A 27,152-nucleotide genomic window follows, 5' to 3' on the forward strand; every position below is an offset into this window, starting at 1 on the left:
AAAGCGACCACACAAAAAACTTCGTTTCCGTGTGTCTAAACCAATGAACTGAGGGGGGGGGGGGGATAACGTCCGCCCTCTTATAGTTTACAAAAGATGCTGGAGTCAGTGTTGCCAAGTCCGCGGTTTTCCCGCCGAATTGTGCTACTTGCCGCGGGTTGCTTTTCATGCCTGCGGGTTTATGTGATATTAAGCCCATGGAAAGCCATTTTTACTTGAGGTTCTCATGAGAAAAACGTGCGTTTTACCCTTCGAAATGCGATTTTTACCGCGGAACCCCCCTTAAAACATGACTGGGCTAGTTTTTTTTGTAGAAATTGGGAAGTTTTGTTTGTGGAAACCTGGCAACCCTGAGGAGTTCAAACGAACACAAGAACACCCAGTTGAAACGATAATAATAGCACATTGGCAAAACTGGCTTGGCCGAATCTGTTCATAAAAACGAAATACGGCGATAGACTGCTACTTTCAGACGCTGACGTGCCTTTCAGTGCGTCGCGCGCGCTCTAGAGACACTTACGTAAACTTATGTACTTGAAATATAACAGTTTCAAAGCAGCTCCACAATAATTAACTGTGAAATAATAGAATTGATATTGCAAAATTCATAACAGTGAATCTCAGCTGTAAAGTTGACATTATTCAGCTCAATTTAGTTGAATGTTCATTCAACAGGGCCAATGTTGCAAAGTTCATTAGTTGTGAAATTAACGTTAAATATAATACACCTGAAACTGTAACGTTAAATGTAAATATTAGACACATTGTACTTTTGGATTTTTAGGTGTGTAACTTAGTCTATTATAAAAAAAAAAAAAAAAACCTGGCAAACGGTTTTAAATGTCTTTTAACCATTTAGTGAAATCCATATGGATGTAATGAGGAACAATCTCAACGTCACGTTATTCCCAGTCTCCTGACAGAGCGGTGGCGCTGCAGCGCAAAATTGTCCGTTAAGACTTAAAACCGGAATGAAGCAGATTTCAAAATACAAACCTCTTCAAGAAAATGGCGGAAGTCGTGGAACTGCATAAACTCAAGGTAGGAAACAATATGTAAAGAACCTTTTGTGTAGTGTTTGGGTCTGGCTGTAACAGCAATCTGTTCTTATCTGTGAGATGAATAAATCGAAATATATTTAAGGTTTCAAGCTTCATCCAGCTCTCATATTGCTCAAACGTCTAGCCAGCTTCCTGTAGACCGACAGCGTTTAACGTTAGACTCAAGCCTCAAACATAGTGAGCTGTGTGTGTACCTTTCGTTCCTCGATGTGAAACATTTTACTTAAAATAATTTTATCTCAGTCTTTAAGAGACTTTTACTTTGTTCTCTCACCACTCAGACACTACGTTAAACTAAAGTGGTTTATCAAACAGTTCACTCTAAAAAATAAAACCCAACCAGCACGTGTTCTTTCCCCTACAAGTGCCTAAAAAGTGGGCTATAAAAAGACATCATAGTTTAAAACAAGTTAGTTGTTTACTTTTTTTGGCCATTATCCATCAACACCTAGTTGCCTTCCTAAACCGCATTTTTTGGGCTTGACAAAAATCTAGAGAGCGGCTTACGTAAACAACTCACCTGGTTAGACCATACATTGACGTAGACAGTTTTTCACTCTTTGTCTTTTTTTTTTTTTCCTGTTATACATGTATGTCATCATGGTACATAACAATCTATTTAGAACTCATTTATCCAACTTTGTGGACTGGCAAAACCGGTTTCGCACTGCAGATATGTGATTTGTTTGTGTTAAATGTAACCCCAGTCATTATAACTAATATAATCTTCACAGTTGGCAGAGCTGAAGCAGGAATGTACTGCTCGTGGGCTGGATGCCAAAGGAAATAAAGCCGATCTGATCGCCCGGCTGCAGGCTTACCTGGACGAGCATGGTATGCGTTTGCTAATACAAGATATTTCAGCCTTATTATATATTACACTTATTTTCTTTCTTAACCAGTTCTGATTACAATTGCGTTCTTAGATATCTATAATCATTTTATATTTTACCTATTTAATTACTTTCTACTCCTATATTTCTTAAACCGTTTGTTAACCCTAAAATTCTGATGTAATTTATCCACCCTCACGTTGTTTCAAGTCTGTATGTATTTTCTTCTGCTGAACACAAAAGATGATATTTTGAAGAACATTGGTGATAAAACAGTTTTCGGTCATCAGTGACTTTTATGGTATTTTTTTTTTTATACTATGGAAATATGGAAAATACTAGAAACTCTTTGGTTATTCGTGTTCTGTGTTAAGAAAGAAACTCTTACAGGTTTGGACCAACATAAGGATGAGTAAATGAAGACTGAATTTTCACTTTTGGTTGAACTACAGTATTCCTTTAATAAATGTGAATAAAAATAATTTGGGGCACCCTGTTAGGACTCCTCTTAAATTCAGAAATCATTACAATGCCTATTTAACATTTTTAAAATGTGGTTTTAGAAGAAGTAAATGAAGAGGAAGTTCTGGAAGAATATGGTGAGGTAAGTTCTCTCATAAGTAATGTTTCCTTTTGAATTTTCAGAGCAAAATCTAATAGATGCACAATGAAGGAGCTACAGTGTTATTTCATAGAAATGAAATGCATTGTGTGTGTTTGACTAGTTTATGCCAGGATCTGATCACAAGTAGCCATGATACAATTTCGATGGGAAGGTTCTCTGGTTTCATAAATGCATGAATCGCTCGCTATGTCAATGTATAATGCATGTTAATAAAAAAGCAGTTTTCCTGTAGGGTTTCAGCACCTCATTAGGTGTTTACAACCACTAATATCCGTAATCTGTTTGGAATTGATCCGAGTTCAGAAATTCTGTTTGTGAACCCTAAACGTTACTCTGTTCATGTACGTTACATGATGTATTCTGCACAAAACTACACTGCCTGCTTGGTGCCCAGTGGTTGTGTTAAGGACATATGTTTTTGAATATGGTTAAGAAAAAGATTTTTGCAGCTATTTAGTTCCTTTTCACTGTTGCATTTAGCTCTTTTTAACATCGAGCACATCCTGTGTGTTTTCTTATTGCTCTAACATGAATAAATAGTTAAAAACACTTTATATCATTGTCAAGATATGTGTTGTCATACAGCCCTAGTTTCTCTTTGACAAACTTCACCTATCTAGTTTTATTTTAAAGTTTAACAAAGACCATTGAATGATTGACCGGTAAATAGGTGGTCCTTTACTGTCCAGGATACAGCAAACTAATTAATGTTTACCTTTCAAAGCTTGGTGACGTGCCTCTCTGATGAGCTCTCTTTGGGGTTAAGTTAATCAGATCACCTGTGACTATTATTATTTTATTTTGTTTTACTGTGAATGAATGGATTTTAATGATGTAAACCGACAAATGTGTTTGTGTCGGGACTCAGCTTCCAGATGGGACAACAATCATAGTGTTTGATTTGCTCAATGTAACATACTGCACTTGTTTTAGGAGACCTTTGCCAAAGAAGAGACCGATGTCCAGAAACAAGAGCTTACTCCTCCTGAAGAGTATGTCATTCCCCTTTCACTTGTACATCATACATTGCACATGGCGTATATAAGAAATGTGCCACACTTTAGTACTAGCCTTGCCTGAGGATTAGTGTTTGGAAATGGGTCTGTTTATTTACTGTGCTCTTGATTTCAGGGTGACTGAGAAAAAACTGGTCAAGATAAACCCTCCTGCTGCAGTTGGTGAGGTAATGATCTTTACTGAAACCACATTGGTCATACTTAAAGATTCTTACCATGTCAGTGGTTGTTTATTTGATTTGCTACTATTAAAGATTTGTAAAGCTTTGTGAAATCACAGCCAAAAGGCACAACGGGGTGTTTTGCTCCAGTAGGGCATTATTTATGCATCTAAAAAATTAGTAGTAGTTCAATTTTACATTATTTTCTTTGCAGAGGCTTCAGAAAAGAGCAGAACGCTTCAATCTTCCACCGAATGCAGACACCAAGAAGGCGGCACGAGCAGCAAGGTTTGTTTTTTTGTTTGTTTCAGGGAGAGGTTCCATTAAATGTCATTAAAACTAAAAGAGGCTCACAGACTGAAGAACTCTTGAGTAAAATGCAGTGTTTGGTCTGTGCAGTGGTCTTATGTAAGAAAACCAATTACATCTTTTCTGAGTCAATAAGACAAATTATATAACGGCTTGTCAAACGTTCAAATCACATTAAATTGGAAATAAGTTGACAGGAATAGTAAATTGCACACAAACCTGTAACTAAAATGTAAATGTATTGTGGTTTGAGACCTCTATATATCTTTAATTCCCATTCTTGTTTTTAATAGATTTGGTTTGGAAGTACCTGAAACTGTGTCGTCCAAAGGTGAGATGACCTCTAATATGTGTGCAGTGCATCTCAACTGTTTTTGATAAAATACAGCTGCTATTGGTTATTTTCAATTAAGTTTATTATGTGTTGTGCTGCTATGATGCTGTTGTCATAGGTAAGACCATGATAATAGTTTTTTCATTATATTAATTTCTTCTGCCACACATTGGTTGTGTCCAGTTTTATTCACATTCTCCTATGCACCTTATTTTTTAATGTGGAAGTAAGAAACCCCAGTTTGCAATATCAAGTGGCAAAGCATGCTGTTTTGTACAACTAAATATAGCTGGAAGCGGAGAACACCAGAAGGCAGACACAAAAGATTTACAAATGGCTGTGCTTGCTTTTACGGGAAAATAAGGTGGATTAAAATAGCTTCATACAAGTACTTAAACATAACTTGCAAATGAAAGACATGACATAACATTAGAACAACCAGTCAGTCACTAAGTACAGCGTTTTGACCAGATTTTCTTTGTGATTACTTTTGGTCATGATGAACTGCAATGAATGATTCATTGAATCAGGTGATTTTCATTTTTAGTCTGATAATCTCTTTGAATTTGTTAATTTTAATCTTTTAATAAACTATTTATTTACTTTAAACTGGCACATACTGTAAGTCAGTCATTTGAATTGGGACACCAGTGCTTGCTCTGTGTTTGTTGTGTGCAGTATATTGTGGAATCCACTCTTAAAATTTCAAGCCACAGTGTCTAATTAATGAGTTCCATATTTATTAATGTTGTTTTTTATTTTTTTTATAGGAACTTCAGCCAAACCAAATGTAAGTAATTTGGTTGCACATTTTCATGGGGGGTTGGAAATTGAAATGTGAAACAACAACAACTTTTCTGCAAAACCACTAATAAACATGCCACTCTTCTTTCAGGTTGAGGTATTAAAGAAGAGAGCAGAACGTTTTGGGATGAATGTCTCTTCAGTTTCTAAAAAGGTACATTTTTCATATTTCACTCACAACTTACATTTGTCTTGCACAGTAGCTGTTTGAATGTGGTGTTGGCTGTTTTGTATGTTCACAGATTGAGGATGATGAAAAGCTTAAGAAGAGGAAGGAGAGATTTGGCATTGTCACAAGTGCAGCGTCTGCTGGAGCCACTGATGCAGAGGTATGGGTTCTGCTGGTAAACTGGTTTTGAAAGGTTCATTAAATCTGTGTGTGATCGATTTTTTTTTATTATTTTTTTTATTTTTTTATACGTGAATAAATGCCGGTTGAAATTTGTTCATCATATAAAGTGATAGATTATTAAGGTTATCTTTGTTGGAAGAAATGAGGGTTCTACAAATTTGATAATATTGTGTGGGGTGACTAACATTGCCTACCATACAAGAGACATTTCCACAATCCTCTCCATATGATCAGGTTAAATGTAGTGTATAGTTTAGACAAAGGACAGAAGGGATATAAAAAAAAAAAAGTGTATATATATATATATATATGTCAGACAACATCACTTGGAGCAAATTCACTTCAGAGGAATAAAACTCAAATCATATCTTAACCACTGTAGATTGTGACACCTTCTCACGCGAGGCTCCTATTAATATCAATATTGACCATGGTTCAGTCTTGTGTTTATCCTCACCCCACCCTTTCTTTTTTTTCAGGCAAAGAAGCGAAAACGTGCCGAGCGGTTTGGAAATGTATAAAAAAAATGGATCTTACCCTTTTTGGACTTTTTTTTATTAACTTTTTTTTTTAAGTGTTCTTTGCAGTTAGTTTTGTGATAAGCTCGTAATCCCTGTAGTGCCATGGTTGTTTATCTGCTATCTACATTAAAAGTACCCCAGTTTCTTTTAAATTTCTCTTTCTCTTTTATTCTTGATGTGATGGATGATTTGCATTTGGCATCTGTGTGTGTGTGTGGGGGGGGGGGGGGTGTTCTTAAGGTATTGATATGCATTCTTCATAAGTAGATCAGGAAAAGTGTACCTACTAGTTGCTAGAGAGGTAATGATACATTGATATGGATTGATGCATGGAATTAAATGGTTAGTTAACTATGCAAAGCATACAAATTATTGTGTTTAAGATCACAAAGCATGCATGGGTTTAGCTACAAAATGTCACCAATATTTTGGATAGACTGAGGCAATGAGTAAGCACATTTTTCTGTTTTTGGTTGCAAGAACTATTCCGTTAAAGCTGCTAGCTCTCACTAGTCCACCAGTGGGCTCATTATTACATATTTGGGACCATTAGATGTTATTCTAGAACATAATTTAATCTGTATACAAACCCTTTGTCATTTTAAAGTAATTTTCATATTTGACCACCATTTTTGAGATATATGATGACTGATCCCGTTTACAGGATCCTTCTATTTCTCAGCTTTCTGCAGGACATCCTGTCACAAACTAAAACCAATCAGGTTTTCCAGCAGTGCCTACAGTTTATTTTAAGTAGGGATTTTACCACAAGATAAAAAAAAAAAAAAAAAAACTATTATCTGCATTGCATGTGATGTACCACTTCACTTCTTCCCAAATGATGACCGTTTCACTGATTGGGCAGCCTGTCAATACATACTTTTTCACACACACTGGCTTCACTGAGGTAGTACTCCAGTATGTTTACATGCCATCATACAAATGTATTAGTTCGAGTTTATAGTAACAAGTCAGCTTTGAGGTGGTACACCTTTTACCAAAAACAAAACCCCCTTCAGATTCAGGTTCATTTTCTGAAGTAAAATGAAGTAAATTTCAGTTATGTACAAATGTATGTGGTAATTATGCCAATATGAATGCACTAGTAGTATATTTGTATTGTACTGTTTCAGTATTTTACATAAAGTATATTTGGAAAGTCTACTTTAGAAAATGAACTTGAAAATGAAGTGTACTTAAAGCTCAAATGCAAAAACAAAGAAAGTGTAACATTTTGCAAATATTTTTTATATTTATTATATACAATTACTTGTAAATATAGAAAATTATATGTGTGTGTGTATATATATATATATATATATATATATATATATATATATATATACACAATACAGACCAAAAGTTTGGACACACATTCTCATTCAAAGAGTTTTCTTTATTTTCATGACTATGAAGATTGTAGATTCACACTGAAGGCATCAAGGGCTATTTGACCAAGAAGGAGAGTGATGGGGTGCTGCACCAGATGACCTGACCTCCACAGTCACCGGACCTGAACCCAATCCAGATGGTTTAGGGGTGAGCTGGACCGCAGACAGAAGGCAAAAGGGCCAACAAGTGCTAAGCATCTCTCTGGAAACTCCTTTAAGACTGTTGAAGACCATTTCAGGTGACTACCTCTTGAAGCTCATCAAGAGAAAGACAAGAGTTTGCAAAGCAGTAATCAAAGCTAAAGGTGGCTACTTTGAAGAACCTACAACATGACATATTTTCAGTTGTTTCACACTTTTTTGTTATGTATATAATTCCACATGTGTTAATTCATAGTTTTGATGCCTTCAGTGTGAATCTACAATTTTCATAGTCATGAAAATAAAGAAAACTCTGAATGAGAAGGTGTGTCCAAACTTTTGGTCTGTACTGTATATATATATATAATTTACAAGTAATTGTGCCTTCACTGTGACTTAGTACTATAACTTCATAAATATGTTACGAAATTTGTGGAATTTCCACTGCTGAATAGCACAAGAAATCTGGGTATAAAGTCTTTTGAAAATATATTTAATATATATTTTTTGGCTCCTTATCAGTGTCCTTACATGTCTATTCTTCTTACTAAGTTTACAATTGTCTTTTTTAAAACTACACGTTTGCATGTTGCGCATGTACAGAATATTTAATTCTAAATAAAATGTAAGTAGAATTACCAGTCTAGAAATAATGAGGAAGGATTTGATCCGAAACATTTGTGTCGTGCCCCATCAGTGATCAATGTAAAATAATACAGAAAAAAAAGACTATTCTTGTGAGTGTGGATCACAATTTCCTATAACTTGAATTTAACGACCCATTAGTATGCTATATGCTTAAAAAAGTAAAAGACTCTTTAGGTATCAGTGTTTCCGTTTTTTTTCTGGGACCTAAAGCAATGCACATTTTGTTGGTCTTTCTTATCTGACACACTCAGTTGAGTTAATGGAGCTCTTTTTAACAAGCTAAGTATCTCCTAATGAGTTCATGATCCAGATCACAACATGTGCGGTTCTGTTGGTCCCATAGGAGCAGATTAAAAGTCCTCTGATTTGTGGCAAGACTCGCAGGCAAACACTTAATTATGGACAAAAAGACAAACTCATTCAGTTTCCATTCACTTTTATTTGAAGATTATATTGACGTGAACTTCTGAAATATTATTTTTGTTGTCTGTAAGTGATTATTTGTTGGGCATGTTGTTAGTGACTTTATTAGGTCTGCAAACATGATTTATTAGTTAAGGCAGTGTCATGTTATGCTCATATTTAGTAATAGCACCATATCATACACAATACTGAGTCACATTTTAGCTGATTATTCACTACTCTACAAGCATCATCGTAAACATTGTTACGGTCCCTTTAAAACTGCAACACATATTAATAACTCATCAAGCATTCATTTATCTGCACGCTCTAATCTTTGTCAGATTTAATCTTTGCCTTGACCATGTGAATCTTTTTTCTCATCTCTGCCCTTTTCTTTTGTCGATTCTTTCACCACCTGAGCAATGAACAAAAGATTCAATCAGATACAGTATATGCAACATATGTTACAAATATACATTTAAAAAAAATCTAACAAGATATAATTTTAAACATGAGAATACTCTGTATACAGTGTTTTTTCACTGGCCAATTGTTAAAGGAACTGTTTCAATAAGTCTTGAAACAAAAAGCCTCACCTCTCCATCACGAGTCTCAACGGTCTTGATTACGACTTTCTGTCCAGCTCTAGTATCAGAAAACTGACCATAATCTGTTCAAAGACATCACACAGCAGATGATATGATGCGAGGGTGGAATAAAAGAACTCAAGACTTAGAGAGAATTAAAACATGTTACAGATTGACACAGATGAATCATTGCATTGTTTTATGTCATCATTATCATGAGCAACTACAGTAGCAATCAAAGTTGACTCAGTTTCTTGGAACAGATTCGGTTTCAGCAGAAGGAAATTTGACCGTTAACACAAAGGAATAGTTCACCTGACATACAACTCTTCCAAAGTAATCTAAATGGTTTTAGATGAGAACTATTTGATTACATTTTAAATAGCATTTGAATTAGTTCTCGTTGGCTTGATCACACACATTGAAATATGATCATCTTTGACTATTCTGACATGAAAAAAAAAAAAAAAAGGAAGAAAAAGTTTCATTCTTATTCAATTGCTGCTATAAGGTCATTTGTGCTGTACAATTGCCTACATAATAAGGCAAGGTAGCTCTTTTTTAATTTCTTTTTTATTTTGTCTGTGTGGAAAGAGCAGCACATGGATCTTTTACTTTAAATACTTCAAAGCACTACTAAAGTTTGCTTGGCTGGTCTGTGTGTGCGATTCTACAACCCTCTTTTAATTTTGAGTGAACTATTCCTTGAAAACCTTCAACCATCCATCCTGATAAAAATCTAAATTGCTCTTTTTTTTAAATAATAATAAACATTTTCGTTCATGTAGTATGTTATGATAGACTCACCACCACTGTATCCACTCATTGAAGGCATTTTCATGATAGGAACCACAATTCTGAAAGGTGCCGTTTGAAGGTCATCAGTTACCAGAGTAAAAAAAAAAAAAAGTACATGGTATCACACAATATATACAATGTTATCACTCTTACCGGTTTTCCTCTCCCTCCAGGAGTTTCCTGTAGGTGGCAATCTCAATATCTAGGGCCATCTTAACGTTGAGCAGATCCTGGTATTCCCGCAGGTGGCGTGACATCTCCTCCTTCAGGTTTCGTATCTCGTCTTCCAGACGGGACACAGTATCTTGATAGTTTCTGGCCTCTGCAGCAAACTGCTCTTCCATTTCTCTCATCTGCCTCAGCAGAGCCTCATTCTACCATCACAAACACACACACATCTAAATAAGGGATGAAACACCCTATAATCACTACAGAAATACACACATTTGATAAAACTAAACAACTTAGGTTTCAAATATAACATAATTAGTGAAACCCCTGAATCAAAAAGAAGATGCAAAAATATTTTATATAGGTTATGTACGTACAGTGCTCTTGAGAGAATCGATATCACAGTTCTGGGCTTGAATTTGTCTCCTCAGGTCATTGTTCTCTTGTTTACCCTGTCTCATGGCCTCAGCATTGCGCTTGGCCGAATCAGTCAGGTCAGCAAACTAACAGAGAAAACACAGAGATGATCAGTACGTTTTACAGTATTTTATCAGTGTATTATTAATAACTCACAGTGACTCTTGGTGATGGCACTCACCTTGGACTTGTACCACTCTTCAGATTCCTGCATGTTTTTGGTGGCGATGCTCTCATACTGAGCTCTAATGTCTCGAAGAGCTCCGGTCAGATCAGGCCGGCTGGACGTCTCCATCACCTCCATCTTCATCTGCTGACTCTGAACACTCACCTGTACATCCTGAATTTCCTGCACATTTAAAAAACACAATTCTTTCGAATGTTTACGTGTTGTTGTTTTTTGTTGAAAGTATACAGATGGAATCAAAATGGAAAGGATTGTATGTAGCAAGAGTGTATTTCAGAATAAAACATCCTCATAAAATCTATGCAAAATTTTATGACAAATATTTATTTTCAGAAAAGCAATTTTAAATGTATTCCTCTAACTTGGTAAACATGTCTGGACATGTCCACTGGCAAAAAAAAATTACAATTTCATTCTTAACTGTTATTAGTTTATACTGATAATAACACAGAAAGGTGTATTTAGCCTGTAACTGAAAAGTCATTGGGGGACCAGAAATTGCTTGTTGGTGGTGACAGAATGTTCATCTATAGGTAAACTATCCTATAATGAGTCCTATCTATCCTATCCTATACTGAGTATATTAAGTATAGTCCGCTTGTAGTTGTCTATACTGATGGATTAGCTTCTTACATACTTTTTCCCACAAATACTAGCTTCTTTGAGATAATACACCAGCATGTATTTTAGCCTGTACTATCCTTATAAATCTATGTTTATCATAACAGTTCAGCGTTTTAGCTATTCAAAACCATATATTTTCTGTATAGACAGGAATTTGAATTTCACATTCACTGAATTCATTATTTCTTAATTAAATATTAGTGTCTCACCTCATCATGCATCTTCTTGAGGAACTCAATCTCATCCATCAGAGACTCGATCTTTCTCTCCAGTTCCAGACGAGCAAGTGTGGCATCATCCACATCCTTCAGGTATAAACACATTCAGATCAATTTTTTTTTACATACTTTCGAAATTTAAACATTGCATTTTTTATCTTTAGCTGACTAATGATAAGGGTGCAAATAATGTCAGAAGAAGACTGAAAAAAGTTATATTTTAAAAGGTTCACATGTGTTTCAATTCACACAATTTATTTTTTTTTTTTTTTTTTTTTTTTTTTACTGAAAGTGAAGATGGGAGTCAATCCCAAAATGAGAACCTTAATAATTTTTAGAGAAGATTGCTTTCAGGGAAAATCGGAAATCAACTCTAATGATATGCCTGAATCCGGAAACAAATGAATTTTTAGCACTTTTGTTCCCATTGTCAAGTCTTTTTTTTTTTTTTTTTTTGTTATGCACAAGTTAAACACAAAGACCTTGACACTGTGACAGGTGTGAAGACTTCTTATTGTCACGGCATGACAAAAATAATGAACCACAGAGACAGCATTCAGTGGAAATATGCAACGTTATACAATACTTTCCATTATCACATTACCTTGCGAAAGAGAGTCAAATTATTCTCAGCTTCCTGTCTTTTCCCCATCTCCTCATTTAACCTGCACATAAGAGAAAATAAAATAAAATAAAAAATAAAATAGTACCTTCTCCCAGAGTTACAGAAAACGTAATTATACATTAGTGTGTTGTTAGAGGATTCATGTAATCCATCTTTTATTTAATATCTGGATGACTGAGAGACTGTATGTCTGAAGCCAAGGTTGTAATATAAATATAAAATCTTATCTGGCAGGGAGTCAGAGGAGCAATTAGCTAATTTGCTTAAAAGCATCTGAGATTACATTACTACCAGTAAAGTAAAATGTTCTTATTGCAAATATAATAATCTATTCAAAGCATAAGCCAAGAATGTAGAGTGAGTCCAGTACTTCTGCTTTGTCCATACCATAATATATTGTATGAAGAAAAAAGACTAAATCTAGACTAAAGCAGAAATAGATATGTTATCATACGCTAACAACATCAACCACACCAATGTATGACTCTTAAGGTTCAGCTAAAATAGCCAGCAACAACATGGAGTTATCTTATTCTATTCTATTATTTTCTATTCTATTCTACTTTATCTATAGCACACTTGTACACACAATTTATTTTATTTTTCAGTTTATTTGTGTGTATTTTATTTACATCTTATTATCATTATCTGTGTCTTGTTGTTGTTATCTCTGTGTACTGAAGCTTGTGACACCAAAACAAATTCCTTCTGAACACATACAGTGATTCATTAAAATAATGAGCAAAAATTATAATGCAGAATATGAACAATGCACATTATAGTTTATTAGAAGAAAAATGAATGCACTGCTTTAAGGTACGTGAGCTAAAGCTTTTGATTGCTTCCATTGTCCTCATTTGTAAGTCACTTCGGAAAAAAGCGTCTGCTAAATGATTAAATAAAGCTGAAATTTTAGTTGGCTACAATAGTATAGGCCTGCTTCTTATAATGTTATATACGAGTTTAGATTTTTACGGGGATTGCTCACCTTTCTTTCTAAATCAAATTCTGATCGTCGAAATGTTTAAATTAATATATAAAATGTTTTGTCAACTAAAATAAGAACCCATCAATATTGACTAATATAAATGTAACAATAATAATAATAATAGTTCCTTACATTTATATAGCATTATATTACATTTATATAGCGTTTTTTCTAAGCACTCAAAGCACTTTACATTGTTGGGGGTATTTTCTCATCCACCACCAGTGTACAATGTACATGCCATGATTGAATAATGACTGCATTTAAAGGATATTTACATCAAAATACAAAACCATGATTAAAATTTAAAAGATACATTCAGATAAATTAATGGCTAAAAAAGTATCACTCTATTTAACAAACATTCTACTCAGTATAAATAACTTTTCAATTAAAAGAACAAAACTGATGTTTTCGATGTTAACTAATGTTGCTGGGCAATGTTGCAATCAACAGATAGCCAGGTGAGACACAGGGCCATGACCGATCTAAAGAAATTTGTTGCACTTTCTTAATGGGAAAGTGCCCAAGCAACATTGCTCAGCAACAATGCTCTAAAAGTTGCCACCCAACCACACACCTTGCCCTCCAGGACCAGAAGAGGATCTTATGCAAGAGGACGCCTTTAAACGTCTTTCAGTAGCATCTCTCTGCACTGCAGAGCTGGCAGCTGTATCATCTCAATGTCCTTTGAGATCTCCTTGTTTTCTGGTAAGTTCCATCTGTTCCACCTTGCTCAGTAGTGGGCAAACCACTTGTTTGTCACAACATTTAACCATTAGTTTACTCTTCCCCTGACACTGAAAGGCTGCAACCTTGTCTTTGTGACCTCCACTGTGTAGCAGAAGCTGCATCTGAGGTGACATCCACAGGCTTTAATGCAGCTCAGCAACATAAAGTTATGAGATTAATTTTTTAAATGTAATATTTTGAGTAGGCTATAGTCTAAATATGAAATTATTTAGGGCTAAATCTCTCTCTCTCTCTCTCTCTCTCTCTCTCTCTCTCATAATACATTATTGATTGCGACTTTTTAAGATTACAATTCCGACTTTTTTTCTCTCTCGCAATTCTGAGTTTATTTCACACAGAACTGCGCGATATAAACGTGCAGTTAGCCTGTTAGAAGAAAAGACAAAAAGTCGCAATTATGTTAGCTTTTATCCAAAATTATCACCTATTATTAGAATTTTACACTTAGGCCTAATTAACGCCTCCGACAGTTGTCTTAATTAGGCTAGGCCTATAAATATTTTCGTGTACCCCCCAGGACCTGCTTTTGTTAGGCCTATGAGCCATGCTTACTCTCGTTTGGGAATAGCTAATCTATCATATAATTTGCCTATATATGACTATGATTTATAAATTAATGTTTTAAGGGAAAAATAAATGCTTTACGCACTGTTTGATTTCACATTTTGTAATGGGCTCCTTGTTTTACTTTCTCTTTTAATTCTTTTAGAAGATATTTCCTCCCTTTTGTCGTCGGAGGAAACGCCCCTGTTCTGAAGTGGTTTTATCATCAGCGCGACAGCACACGCAGACCCCTATAGACACGCCCTCCTTAGTTACTGTTGTTAATTAGGCTGCAAATTTGCGCATGCACCGATTTCGTGTACGGTTTGAAATTGACATTAATCAGAATTTTAATAAAGTTCTTTTGAGTGTTGGTTAAAGTCGTTCAATGGGTACTTTCAATGGGTACAATGTTCTCGATTATTATAAATACAGAATAGGCTTATATGTATATATATATATGGAGCATTAAATGTCTCATCCATTAGACACAGTCTAACCGCGGTAGACATGATGATGATGATGATGATGATGATGATGATGATGGGTGGGTCCCTGCTGCAGTTTCTTTGTCTCTGTTAATTTCATTCGCTGCCACGCCCATATAACATGAACATCATTATGCAGACATAGCCGACTGTTATTTTTGTGTATTCACTTAAATCCTCTGACGTGATGTCTGCAAAGTTGCTCTTTTTTCCTCTGTATCAAAATAAACATATTTTCTACATCCATATTCCATTCACTTATATATCCATAATGCCAGTGTAACCAAACTATTAAAAAATAATAATAGAATAATATTATAATTATGAAAGTTAAAAAAAAGCTTAATCTTTCAGAATCATAAAATGTAGGGTTAGGCCTATAATATCATTAGAAATGGGGCACAAAGAGATTTCTAACTTTGGCACATTTAATCAATTCAAATTTTTACTCTTAATAGTAAAAATAAAATTATCTCTTTATTTACTCACCCTTGTGTTACTCCAGACCTGTATGACTGTCTTTTCTCAGCCGAGCACAAGTTTAAAGAATTTGTAACTTTTTTTTGTGCAATGAAAGTCGATGTCATGCATAGATATAATTACAAAAAACAGGTTTGGAATGACCTGAAGACCTGAAGTAGATGATGAAAATTTTATTTTCGGGTGAAAAGAGTCAACTAATACACTGGCCTGTGTGAAACATTTTAAATGTTATTTTTTTTTTTTATTAAAACAATGCATATTATATAAAAGTGAATATTTTCTCTCTCTCTCTCTCTTTCTCTCTCTCTCTCTCTCTCTCTCTCTCTCTCTCTCTATATATATATATATATATATTTTTTTTTAAAGGACTTTTTATCTGTTACCTATCCCACACGCGCATACACCAGTCAGCACACGCACCTCTGATTGAGCAGGGCCACATCTTCGGCCAGGTTGTCTCTCTCCACCTGCATCTGGTCTCGATCTTTGGCCATCAGCTCCAGCTGCCTGCGCAGTTCTCTCATCTCCTGCTGGCAGAGCTCATTGATGCGGCCTGTCGACCCTTGATGCTGGTCCTTGTACTGACCCAGCTCCAGAATCAGCTTCGAGTTCTGCTGCTCTAAATACCGCACCTTCTCTATGAAGCTGGCAAAGCGGTCATTGAGTTCCTGTAGTTCTCTTTTCTCATTGCTGCGTGTGGCAAAGAACTCCTGGTTGATGGCCTCTGCCGACGAGAAGTCCACTTTATCATAAGAGAGACGGGGGGCCGGAGCACTGGAGCGGCTCCTGAAGTCCACAGAGCGGGTGGGAACAGAGGAGGAGACGTAGCGGCCCCCTATGCGACTGGACACAGGGCTATAGACAGGTGCACCGAAAGTGCGGTGAAAAGAGGTGCGAAATGTAGAGTGACTCATGGTTATACTTGTAGTTGTTGTTTGAAGCTTTTATTTAATGATATGCCTCTTTGTATCTTCCTCTTCGTCTGGCTGTTTTGTCTCTAGTAGTTTTGATTAAAGCTGAGTCACAACAGGATGTGAGACTGTGGCTTTTATACATGAAGCTGGTCAGTTGATCTAAGCTCCACCCAGCCCAGCCCTATCCTGGTCTCCAGAGCCCCTGATCTCATCTTCCTTTATGTATCTATCATTTATCCTTACAGTCGCTCCCTCCCAAACCCACCCTGGGCACTACTCTGACACCTTCCATTTGATGCATGTATTCTTGCTTCAAAACACTGATCATCAACAGCTTTATGTGCAAATTTTTATAATATTAATGGGACTGAATGTATCTTAAATATGACAGTGTATGGTAGAAGTTAAATTCAATGCAAAAGAATCCAAATGAATCTCCTAAACATCCACTGATCCCAGGACTTGCCATCACATTCACAGCCAGACTTACCATAGGGCAAGACTAGGTCCAAATTGGGCTGAAGTGCATGACAGAAAAACTAAATAAAGAAGACCTACCAGTCAAAAAATGTTTAAGAAAGACCTGACTTGTATGAAACGTTGCTCTTTGTTGTGATGAAATTTTCTGGTGCTTTATGTTATGTGCAAACATCTATCTTTTTGAATAACTCAAGCATTAATGAATAGTTCAGTGACTCACTCATTAAGACAGTGATTTGTTTCATTCAAGTATTTCATACTTGTATCCTAAACTTGTCACTGAGACAGTACCTATAATGATTAGTAATTTGTACCCTTAAGATTAAACACTTTAGGGTTAAATAAGGTACAAAGATGGCCCTTTGAGGGTAGTGCCCCAGAGACAAACTGTTGAACCTCTAAATATATTTTTAATATAAGATAACATATTTCCTAATGTTTGTTAATCAACATGTTTTCTACAAAACATAATGACCACAGGAAACAGATGATTCTTCTGCACAATCTGGCTTTGCTGCAGCCTGGAATTGAACTACTGGTTTCGTCTGGTCAGAGGAGAACTGCCCACCCCCCAACTGAGTCTGGTTTCTCCCAAGGTTTTTTTCTCCATTCTGTCATCGATGGAGTTTCGGTTCCTTGCCGCTGTCGCCTCTGGCTTGTTTAGTTGGGGTCACTTCATCTACAGTCATATCGTTGACTTGATTGCAAATAAATGCACAGACACTATTTAACTGAACAGAGATGACATCACTGAATTCAATGATGAACTTCCTTTAACTCATTTTGCATTATTGACACACTGTTATGCTAATTAATATTCTTCAGTTGCTTTGATTCAATTCTTTTGTGTTTAAAGCGCTATATAAATAAAGGTGACTTGGCTTGACTAATGTAGAATGATATGAATAATTATTTTGCAGACTGAAGCACATATACAGTAGTGCTACAATAATTCATACACAGCTTCCACTTTTTTCCTTTGTTCTGTCAATAAAGTCATCACCAAAACAGTATAACAAGCAGGAACATTTTCTAAAGAAATACTTGGCATCAATAAAATAAGGATTTTTGTATATAACAAGGCAAGTAGTGATCGATTCTTATGCAGTTAGTATTGCTAAAAGATGGGGATTTTTAAAGGGGTCTTGACATGGATTTTTATTATTATTATTATTATTATTATTATTATTTCAATGTTACTTTAAGTAAATAAAAAAATGCACAAAAAAATAAATACAACATAATAATAATAATGTGGATAAATTGTCATTTTCAACCCTCATTCTGACCCTAAGCCAAATACCACGTGTTTTGAGGGGCGTGTATGTTAAGGCTTGCCAGTAATCAACCACTGTAGTCATTGGATAATGTCATTACATAGGAAATAGTATCCATGCCCCGCCCCCTTGCTATTGCATTTTTTGACACCATGATCAAAATATGAAATCATTTACTTATGGTTTCTGATGCAGCTGCAGTCAGATCTAATACCGCTACATGACAACTTTAATTGGAGTTTCTAAATCAAATCTGTGAGATACTTTTAGTTAGGAACAAAAACATTTAACATATGCATGGATTATGCGACGATCGGAAAGGTTTATGATATTCTAATATTTCAAATGTAGCAGAATGTAAACATTTTTTCTGTGATGTTCTTTCACATTAGGACCACATAAATCAATCAATGAATCAATATACATACCTGCACAACAACTTGACTAAAAAGTACAAAATAAATAAATAATAATAATCAATAGTCATTATAATACCTTTAGTAGCATAAATTATACCTAAAAATACAAATAATTTTCAATTAATTCATTGAAGTATTAATAATAGTTATATACATTTTTAGGAGACTTCATACAGTTAGCATATTTTTGGTCAAAATTGTGCTTTTAAAAAGATAATAAACTCCTGCATTATTTGATTTGACTTGGAAACTGAAACATTTTTCATTCACAAAATCTTGACATGCAGAATTTCCCAAATGTTACTATTGTCATTTAGTTAAGACTAACTGAAAAACAGGAGGATGTTTTAAAAAGTTAATTTTCTACAAAATAAAAGAGAAAGAAAAGAAAAACGAAAGGACAGTTAATTGTTCAAGTCCCCTTAAATTTATATAAAAAAAAAATGATCAAATGCTCATTTTAAGGTTTTTATTAAGTTCCTTAAACAAACGAACAAACCAAAAAAGCATACAGAATATACCCAATAAGCTTTCGTTGGAACATTTGTCAGCAAATTACACACATTCAAGCTAAAACCAAGTAGGCAGAACATTTGCTTGTGAAATGATTCTTTCTAAAGGCTTCCTGCTATTCATTTTCATTCTGGAGAAAGCATGACAGTGAAGGAAATCTAACACTCCTCTCCCTCCTCTTCTCCTTCTCCCTCGACTGAATCTACACCCACCTCCTCATAATCTTTCTCCAGAGCTGCCATGTCTTCTCTAGCCTCGGAGAACTCTCCCTCCTCCATACCTTCACCTACATACCAGTGCACAAAGGCACGTTTAGCGTACATCAGATCGAACTTATGATCAAGTCTGGCCCAAGCCTCTGCAATAGCAGTGGTGTTGCTTAGCATGCACACAGCTCGCTGCACCTTAGCCAAATCCCCACCAGGTACAACGGTAGGGGGCTGGTAGTTGATACCAACCTTGAAACCAGTTGGACACCAGTCCACAAACTGAATGCTGCGCTTGGTCTTTATGGTGGCAATAGCAGCATTTACATCTTTAGGTACAACATCACCACGGTACAACAGACAGCAAGCCATGTACTTGCCGTGACGTGGGTCACATTTGACCATCTGATTAGACGGCTCAAAGCAAGCATTAGTGATCTCAGCCACTGAGAGCTGCTCATGGTAAGCTTTCTCAGCAGAGATCACAGGAGCGTAAGTTGCTAAAGGAAAATGGATACGTGGGTACGGCACCAAGTTTGTCTGAAACTCAGTTAAGTCAACATTCAAGGCACCATCAAACCGTAGGGAGGCAGTAATGGAGGACACAATCTGACCTATCAGCCTGTTAAGGTTGGTGTATGTGGGACGCTCGATATCGAGGTTTCTACGGCAGATGTCATAGATGGCCTCATTGTCGACCATGAAAGCACAATCTGAGTGCTCGAGGGTGGTGTGGGTGGTAAGAATGGAGTTGTAGGGCTCCACCACAGCAGTAGACACCTGTGGAGCTGGGTAGATGGAGAACTCAAGCTTGGACTTCTTTCCATAATCAACAGAAAGGCGCTCCATCAGTAAAGAGGTGAAACCAGAACCAGTTCCTCCTCCAAAACTGTGGAACACTAAGAAGCCCTGGAGTCCAGTGCACTGGTCAGCCTATGAGGGGGGTGGAAAGAAACCGTTATCAAGTCTATCATATTTAATATTGAGTTTAAACCTAAACAAATGTTGAATGAAAACACGCTGACTGCGATTACAAGGATGTCTTACCAGTTTGCGAATCCTGTCAAGAACCAGATCAATGATTTCTTTGCCAATAGTGTAATGGCCACGAGCGTAGTTGTTAGCTGCATCCTCCTTTCCAGTGATCAGCTGCTCAGGGTGGAAGAGCTGACGGTAAGTTCCGGTGCGAACCTCATCTGAACCACAAAAAAACAGTTTGGAGAGAATGAAATCTTTGAACTCCTGGACTAACTATAAGAGAAGCTAATCAAGCAATTACTAACCAATCACAGTGGGCTCCAGATCTACAAACACGGCCCTGGGAACATGCTTGCCAGCTCCTGTCTCACTGAAAAAAGTGTTGAAGGAGTCATCCCCTCCACCAATGGTCTTATCACTGGGCATCTGTCCATCCGGCTGAATCCCATGCTCAAGGCAGTAAAGTTCCCAGCAGGCATTGCCAATCTGGACACCGGCTTGACCCACATGAATGGAAATACACTCACGCTGTTGTGGAAAAGGGAAATAATTGACTCTGTCATAAACATTAATCCTGAATATGATAATTAGCTTACCAGTACTGAGACACAATGACGCTTTATAAAATGTAATTCTCAAAGGATATATTTGATTACACAACACATTGAATACAAATTTATATTCATTTACCAACAAAACATGTTGTTAGAAAAACTTTATAAGCTGTAATATGAAACTAATAACTGTATTAAAATAAAAGATGCATAATTATCCAGCAATGTGCAAACACCGTTATGTATTTCAAAAAAGCTAAACCAGTTTTTATTTCATTGTTTATTTTTTATTCATTTAACATAGCTGTTTAGCTATAGCTGTAGCATTTTAGGCTCTCAAACCAGAAATGTTGTCTCATGAATAATAGACAGCTCATCATGCTTCTCTGACTCCTCTTCTAACAATGAAGGCCAAAAATAAATTACAAGAACTGTGCAAACCCTCTGATTAAAGATGAACATTATAATGCAGAAAATTAACAGACAAATTAAAGTATTCACTTGCCATTTTGTCGTTGTTCCCAGCTGCTGCAGACGCTGATATGTGCTGATCTCACTGCAGAGAAGAAGGAGATGCCGCTATGACAGAGCAAGCTGCAGGAGGGAGTGGTTCAGCTTATGAACAACAAAATACCTCTTCTGAAAACACTCCAAACATAATTCTGCATGCACAGAAACTAAGATAGATTACACACATCATGCAAAGAGGCTTTCGTGTAATTGTATTAGACTGAATTAAACATGCATAATAAAAATAATTAAAAAAGATTTTTTTTTATTTTATGCCATACGTGTTGTTTTGACCGAAAATTTCAATAAACCTACTTAACATAGTTTTTATTACACATTCAGAACAGACCGATCGTTACACATGAATAAAAGTAGACGCGTTTTAAATGCTTTGATGCAGCCGCATCTGATCCATGCAAACACAATGTGTTTTAAAACCTAATAAACTGTCTAGACAATATTGGTAGGGCCAATCTAAACGCGCCAGGGCCACCGCCCGTCTGAGACTCTGCTGCAGTAGATGACGTCACAATACTGCAGCCCACCAAAAAACTGTTCAAAAAGAATGCAAAATAAGTCTTTCTGACTTTGAAAGAGAACTCGAACTGACCGAACTGACTGACTCAGTGTCATAGCTATAGCGGTTTTATTTCATTTTTAAAGTATAGCATAGTATACATAGGCTAGTATGTAAACGTAGTATATAGTAATATAATATATATAAATGCGCTGGGAATTATATAAAGTGATAATTATTACAAATTACCCCCAGAGATTATTCATAAATCAATGGCACGAAAAAAGCCTGAATGAAACAAGTGTTGTAGAAGGTCACATTATCCTGACGCTCTGTCGCGTATAAAAGCGGCTCGACTCGAGGATCGCGCGCAGTTACTACATCGACTCTTCGCCGTCGACAACAGTAACGCAGTACAGCAAAGTATTGTTTCCAGATTTTTCCAAAGTATACAAAAATGGTGAGTAGCTGACTATCTGTATTATTACATTTTAGGCTATATTATTTTAAAGAAAGCATATGCTAAATATTGTGTCTCTACATTATAATTATTGGATAGTAGCTCTAGATGAGGCAGTCTGCGGAGCACTGCACCTGTGCCATCACTTTAATAAACTGCATCTGCTGTATACATTCCTGATGAATATTCTAGTGAATATTGTAGACTCTATGCTAATTTGGATCGGGATGTATGACCGCTTTTCGTCTGTTAGATGCTGATTTACTGTTTATTAGTAGCATATGATTTTTTCAGTTTTCAGTATTCATTTGGCGCGACTCAATCCTTAAGATGTCCAGTGATACTATTTTACGTCGAAGTGAAGATGATTATTTGGCTTCATTATTAAAACACCTATACAATATAGTCTGTAATACAAAACTGTGGCCAGAAAGGCTACGTCATAAATACATTAGACCTTCAGACGGTCAGATCCATTGATTGTTAGGTAACCGAGGTTTAATTCACAAGGACATCTATTTATATATGTGTGGACTAAAGACGTTTAGTTTTGTTTAGAACTATCCTTGCAAATAGGAATCGTTTATTGTTTTGTGAAATTTAAACATAAAGACGCAGCAGTGAGCGCACACTGCAGCATATGCAGAGAGCCATAATCTCATAAAATGCACTACTCTAAATAAATAATCTAATCTGACCAGCTAAACCCAGGAAACATATGCTGTAGCCTACTAGAAACAGTATTCTTCTGAATGTAACAGTGTTTTAAACAACCTCAGTTATTCCCATCAGCAAAGAAATGATGTTTAAACGCAGAATAATAAACCCTGCTATGTCTTGAATTTATATTGCATAGACTGTAGATTGAAACACTGTGCTGCAATTTGTAAAATGGCTTGTAGTTCTAAGTAAACCCTTGTTGCCAGGCAAGAAATAGGGAACAGCTGGGTGGAGCTTGAGCTTGTCAAATAGGAAAGGAGGAGGCAGGTGGCATCTATGGTTGCTCTTGCCTCTCTATTTGGCCATATTTAATCATCTAAAGAATAGAATTGCATTTTATGTCAAATTTATTACAACACCCAATTTATATTTGCAAAGCATGTACATTTCTATTTTATAGTCACGTAGTAAGTCAAAATTTTACTTTGAATTCAATGTCATGTAATCAAATATATCATTATAAAATGTCATTTGATAAAGCTTTGTTGTGTCTCAATACTGTTAATTATCCTAATTGTCAGGATAAATGTTTATGACAGAGTCAATTATTTCCCTTTTCCACAACAGCGTGAGTGTATTTCCATTCATGTGGGTCAAGCCGGTGTCCAGATTGGCAATGCCTGCTGGGAACTTTACTGCCTTGAGCATGGGATTCAGCCGGATGGACAGATGCCCAGTGATAAAACCATTGGTGGAGGGGATGACTCCTTCAACACTTTTTTCAGTGAGACAGGAGCTGGCAAGCATGTTCCCAGGGCCGTGTTTGTAGATCTGGAGCCCACTGTGATTGGTTAGTAATTGCTTGATTAGCTTCTCTTATAGTTAGTCCAGGAGTTCAAAGATTTCATTCTCTCCAAACTGTTTTTTTGTGGTTCAGATGAGGTTCGCACCGGAACTTACCGTCAGCTCTTCCACCCTGAGCAGCTGATCACTGGAAAGGAGGATGCAGCTAACAACTACGCTCGTGGCCATTACACTATTGGCAAAGAAATCATTGATCTGGTTCTTGACAGGATTCGCAAACTGGTAAGACATCCTTGTAATCGCAGTCAGCCTGTTTTCATTCAACATTTGTTTAGGTTTAAACTCAATATTAAATATGATAGACTTGATAACGGTTTCTTTCCACCCTCCTCATAGGCTGACCAGTGCACTGGACTCCAGGGCTTTTTAGTGTTCCACAGTTTTGGAGGAGGAACTGGTTCTGGTTTCACCTCTTTACTGATGGAGCGCCTTTCTGTTGATTATGGAAAGAAGTCCAAGCTTGAGTTCTCCATCTACCCAGCTCCACAGGTGTCTACTGCTGTGGTGGAGCCCTACAACTCCATTCTTACCACCCACACCACCCTCGAGCACTCAGATTGTGCTTTCATGGTCGACAATGAGGCCATCTATGACATCTGCCGTAGAAACCTCGATATCGAGCGTCCCACATACACCAACCTTAACAGGTTGATCAGCCAGATTGTGTCCTCCATTACTGCCTCCCTACGGTTTGACGGCGCCTTGAATGTAGACTTAACTGAGTTTCAGACAAACTTGGTGCCGTACCCACGTATCCATTTTCCTTTAGCAACTTACGCTCCTGTGATCTCTGCTGAGAAAGCTTACCATGAGCAGCTCTCAGTGGCTGAGATCACTAATGCTTGCTTTGAGCCGTCTAATCAGATGGTCAAATGTGACCCACGTCACGGCAAGTACATGGCTTGCTGTCTGTTGTACCGTGGTGATGTTGTACCTAAAGATGTAAATGCTGCTATTGCCACCATAAAGACCAAGCGCAGCATTCAGTTTGTGGACTGGTGTCCAACTGGTTTCAAGGTTGGTATCAACTACCAGCCCCCTACCGTTGTACCTGGTGGGGATTTGGCTAAGGTGCAGCGAGCTGTGTGCATGCTAAGCAACACCACTGCTATTGCAGAGGCTTGGGCCAGACTTGATCATAAGTTCGATCTGATGTACGCTAAACGTGCCTTTGTGCACTGGTATGTAGGTGAAGGTATGGAGGAGGGAGAGTTCTCCGAGGCTAGAGAAGACATGGCAGCTCTGGAGAAAGATTATGAGGAGGTGGGTGTAGATTCAGTCGAGGGAGAAGGAGAAGAGGAGGGAGAGGAGTTTTAAGATCATTTTTTTTCTTCTCCAGGTCAGTTACAGCTTTGCATCATTAATCAGTTTTGTTCAGAAATGTAAACGAAATGAATCTTTAAAGGTGACAAATGACATGTCAAGTGAGGATTCAGTTTGTCTATTGCAAAATAAAGAATGTGTAGTAAACATTTGTTCTTTAGATCACATCAATCACATATTTAATGCACCAATCAACTGAGATTGAGTCATATTTTGATTCCTGTTTGTAGATCAAATAAAATTATGCACTGACCTTACTGACATCTGCAATAAATTGATCATTTCAAGACATGAGTTGTGTATGCTTTCACTGACACCCCATTAAAAACATTCACTTTATACACACACACACACACACATACAGTATTGTTCAAAATAATAGCAGTACAATGTGACTAACCAGAATAATCAAGGTTTTTCGTATATTTTTTTATTGCTACGTGGCAAACAAGTTACCAGTAGGTTCAGTAGATTCTCAGAAAACAAATGAGACCAAGCATTCATGATATGCACGCTCTTAAGGCTGTGCAATTGGGCAATTAGTTGAATTAGTTGAAAGGGGTGTGTTCAAAAAAATAGCAGTGTGGCATTCAATCACTGAGGTCATCAATTTTGTGAAGAAACAGGTGTGAATCAGGTGGCCCCTATTTAAGGATGAAGCCAACACTTGTTGAACATGCATTTGAAAGCTGAGGAAAATGGGTCGTTCAAGACATTGTTCAGAAGAACAGCGTACTTTGATTAAAAAGTTGATTAGAGAGGGGAAAACCTATAAAGAGGTGCAAAAAATGATAGGCTGTTCAGCTAAAATGATCTCCAATGCCTTAAAATGGAGAGCAAAACCAGAGAGACGTGGAAGAAAACGGAAGACAACCATCAAAATGGATAGAAGAATAACCAGAATGGCAAAGGCTCAGCCAATGATCACCTCCAGGATGATCAAAGACAGTCTGGAGTTACCTGTAAGTACTGTGACAGTTAGGAGACCTCTGTGTGAAGCTAATCTATTTTCAAGAATCCCCCGCAAAGTCCCTCTGTTAAAAAAAAAGGCATGTGCAGAAGAGGTTACAATTTGCCAAAGAACACATCAACTGGCCTAAAGAGAAATGGAGGAACATTTTGTGGACTGATGAGAGTAAAATTGTTCTTTTTGGGTCCAAGGGCCACAGGCAGTTTGTGAGACGACCCCCAAACTCTGAATTCAAGCCACAGTACACAGTGAAGACAGTGAAGCATGGAGGTGCAAGCATCATGATATGGGCATGTTTCTCCTACTATGGTGTTGGGCCTATTTATCGCATACCAGGGATCATGGATCAGTTTGCATATGTTAAAATACTTGAAGAGGTCATGTTGCCCTATGCTGAAGAGGACATGCCCTTGAAATGGTTGTTTCAACAAGACAATGACCCAAAACACACTAGTAAACGGGCAAAGTCTTGGTTCCAAACCAACAAAATTAATGTTATGGAGTGGCCAGCCCAATCTCCAGACCTTAATCCAATTGAGAACTTGTGGGGTGATATCAAAAATGCTGTTTCTGAAGCAAAACCAAGAAATGTGAATGAATTGTGGAATGTTGTTAAAGAATCATGGAGTGGAATAACAGCTGAGAGGTGCCACAAGTTGGTTGACTCCATGCCACACAGATGTCAAGCAGTTTTAAAAAACTGTGGTCATACAACTAAATATTAGTTTAGTGATTCACAGGATTGCTAAATCCCAGAAAAAAAAATGTTTGTACAAAATAGTTTTGAGTTTGTACAGTCAAAGGTAGACACTGCTATTTTTTTGAACACACCCCTTTCAACTAATTGCCCAATTGCACAGCCTTAAGAGCGTGCATATCATGAATGCTGGGTCTTGTTTGTTTTCTGACAATCTACTGAACCTACTGGTAACTTGTTTGCCACGTAGCAATAAAAAAATATACGAAAAACCTTGATTATTCTGGTTAGTCACATTGTACTGCTATTATTTTGAACAATACTGTA

General features: G+C 36.8%; 4 protein-coding genes across 4 annotated transcripts; 2 read left to right on the plus strand and 2 right to left on the minus strand.

Annotated features, from left to right (window-relative positions):
• The first annotated feature begins 872 nt into the window (after nucleotides 1-872).
• On the plus strand, nucleotides 873-6,168 carry LOC127967895 (SAP domain-containing ribonucleoprotein). The gene is made up of 11 exons (XM_052568653.1): nucleotides 873-1,041; nucleotides 1,796-1,895; nucleotides 2,458-2,498; nucleotides 3,453-3,511; nucleotides 3,651-3,702; nucleotides 3,911-3,984; nucleotides 4,299-4,336; nucleotides 5,110-5,129; nucleotides 5,235-5,297; nucleotides 5,386-5,472; nucleotides 5,975-6,168. Exons 1-11 carry the CDS (start codon nucleotides 1,009-1,011, stop codon nucleotides 6,014-6,016), a joined length of 609 nt encoding a protein of 202 aa, XP_052424613.1. The 5' UTR covers nucleotides 873-1,008; the 3' UTR covers nucleotides 6,017-6,168.
• Nucleotides 6,169-8,615: 2,447 nt separating this feature from the next.
• prph (peripherin) lies at nucleotides 8,616-16,532 on the minus strand. Its single transcript, XM_052568648.1, has 9 exons — nucleotides 15,904-16,532; nucleotides 12,208-12,268; nucleotides 11,595-11,690; nucleotides 10,756-10,923; nucleotides 10,535-10,660; nucleotides 10,140-10,360; nucleotides 9,996-10,045; nucleotides 9,198-9,271; nucleotides 8,616-9,016 (listed from the first exon to the last, which is right to left on the minus strand). Exons 1-9 carry the CDS (start codon nucleotides 16,395-16,397, stop codon nucleotides 8,945-8,947), a joined length of 1,362 nt encoding a protein of 453 aa, XP_052424608.1. The 5' UTR covers nucleotides 16,398-16,532; the 3' UTR covers nucleotides 8,616-8,944.
• A 2,496-nt stretch (nucleotides 16,533-19,028) lies between these two features.
• Nucleotides 19,029-21,436, minus strand: LOC127967892 (tubulin alpha-1A chain-like). The gene is made up of 4 exons (XM_052568649.1): nucleotides 21,330-21,436; nucleotides 20,576-20,798; nucleotides 20,340-20,488; nucleotides 19,029-20,225 (listed from the first exon to the last, which is right to left on the minus strand). Exons 1-4 carry the CDS (start codon nucleotides 21,330-21,332, stop codon nucleotides 19,245-19,247), a joined length of 1,356 nt encoding a protein of 451 aa, XP_052424609.1. The 5' UTR covers nucleotides 21,333-21,436; the 3' UTR covers nucleotides 19,029-19,244.
• A 709-nt stretch (nucleotides 21,437-22,145) lies between these two features.
• LOC127967893 (tubulin alpha-1B chain) lies at nucleotides 22,146-25,445 on the plus strand. Its single transcript, XM_052568650.1, has 4 exons — nucleotides 22,146-22,311; nucleotides 23,599-23,821; nucleotides 23,909-24,057; nucleotides 24,172-25,445. The coding sequence occupies exons 1-4, from the start codon at nucleotides 22,309-22,311 to the stop codon at nucleotides 25,150-25,152; spliced, it is 1,356 nt and encodes a 451-aa protein (XP_052424610.1). The 5' UTR covers nucleotides 22,146-22,308; the 3' UTR covers nucleotides 25,153-25,445.
• The last annotated feature ends 1,707 nt before the right edge of the window (nucleotides 25,446-27,152 follow it).

Source organism: Carassius gibelio, chromosome B11 (assembly GCF_023724105.1).
Source record: "Carassius gibelio isolate Cgi1373 ecotype wild population from Czech Republic chromosome B11, carGib1.2-hapl.c, whole genome shotgun sequence".
NCBI classification, from domain to species: Eukaryota; Metazoa; Chordata; class Actinopteri; order Cypriniformes; family Cyprinidae; genus Carassius; species Carassius gibelio.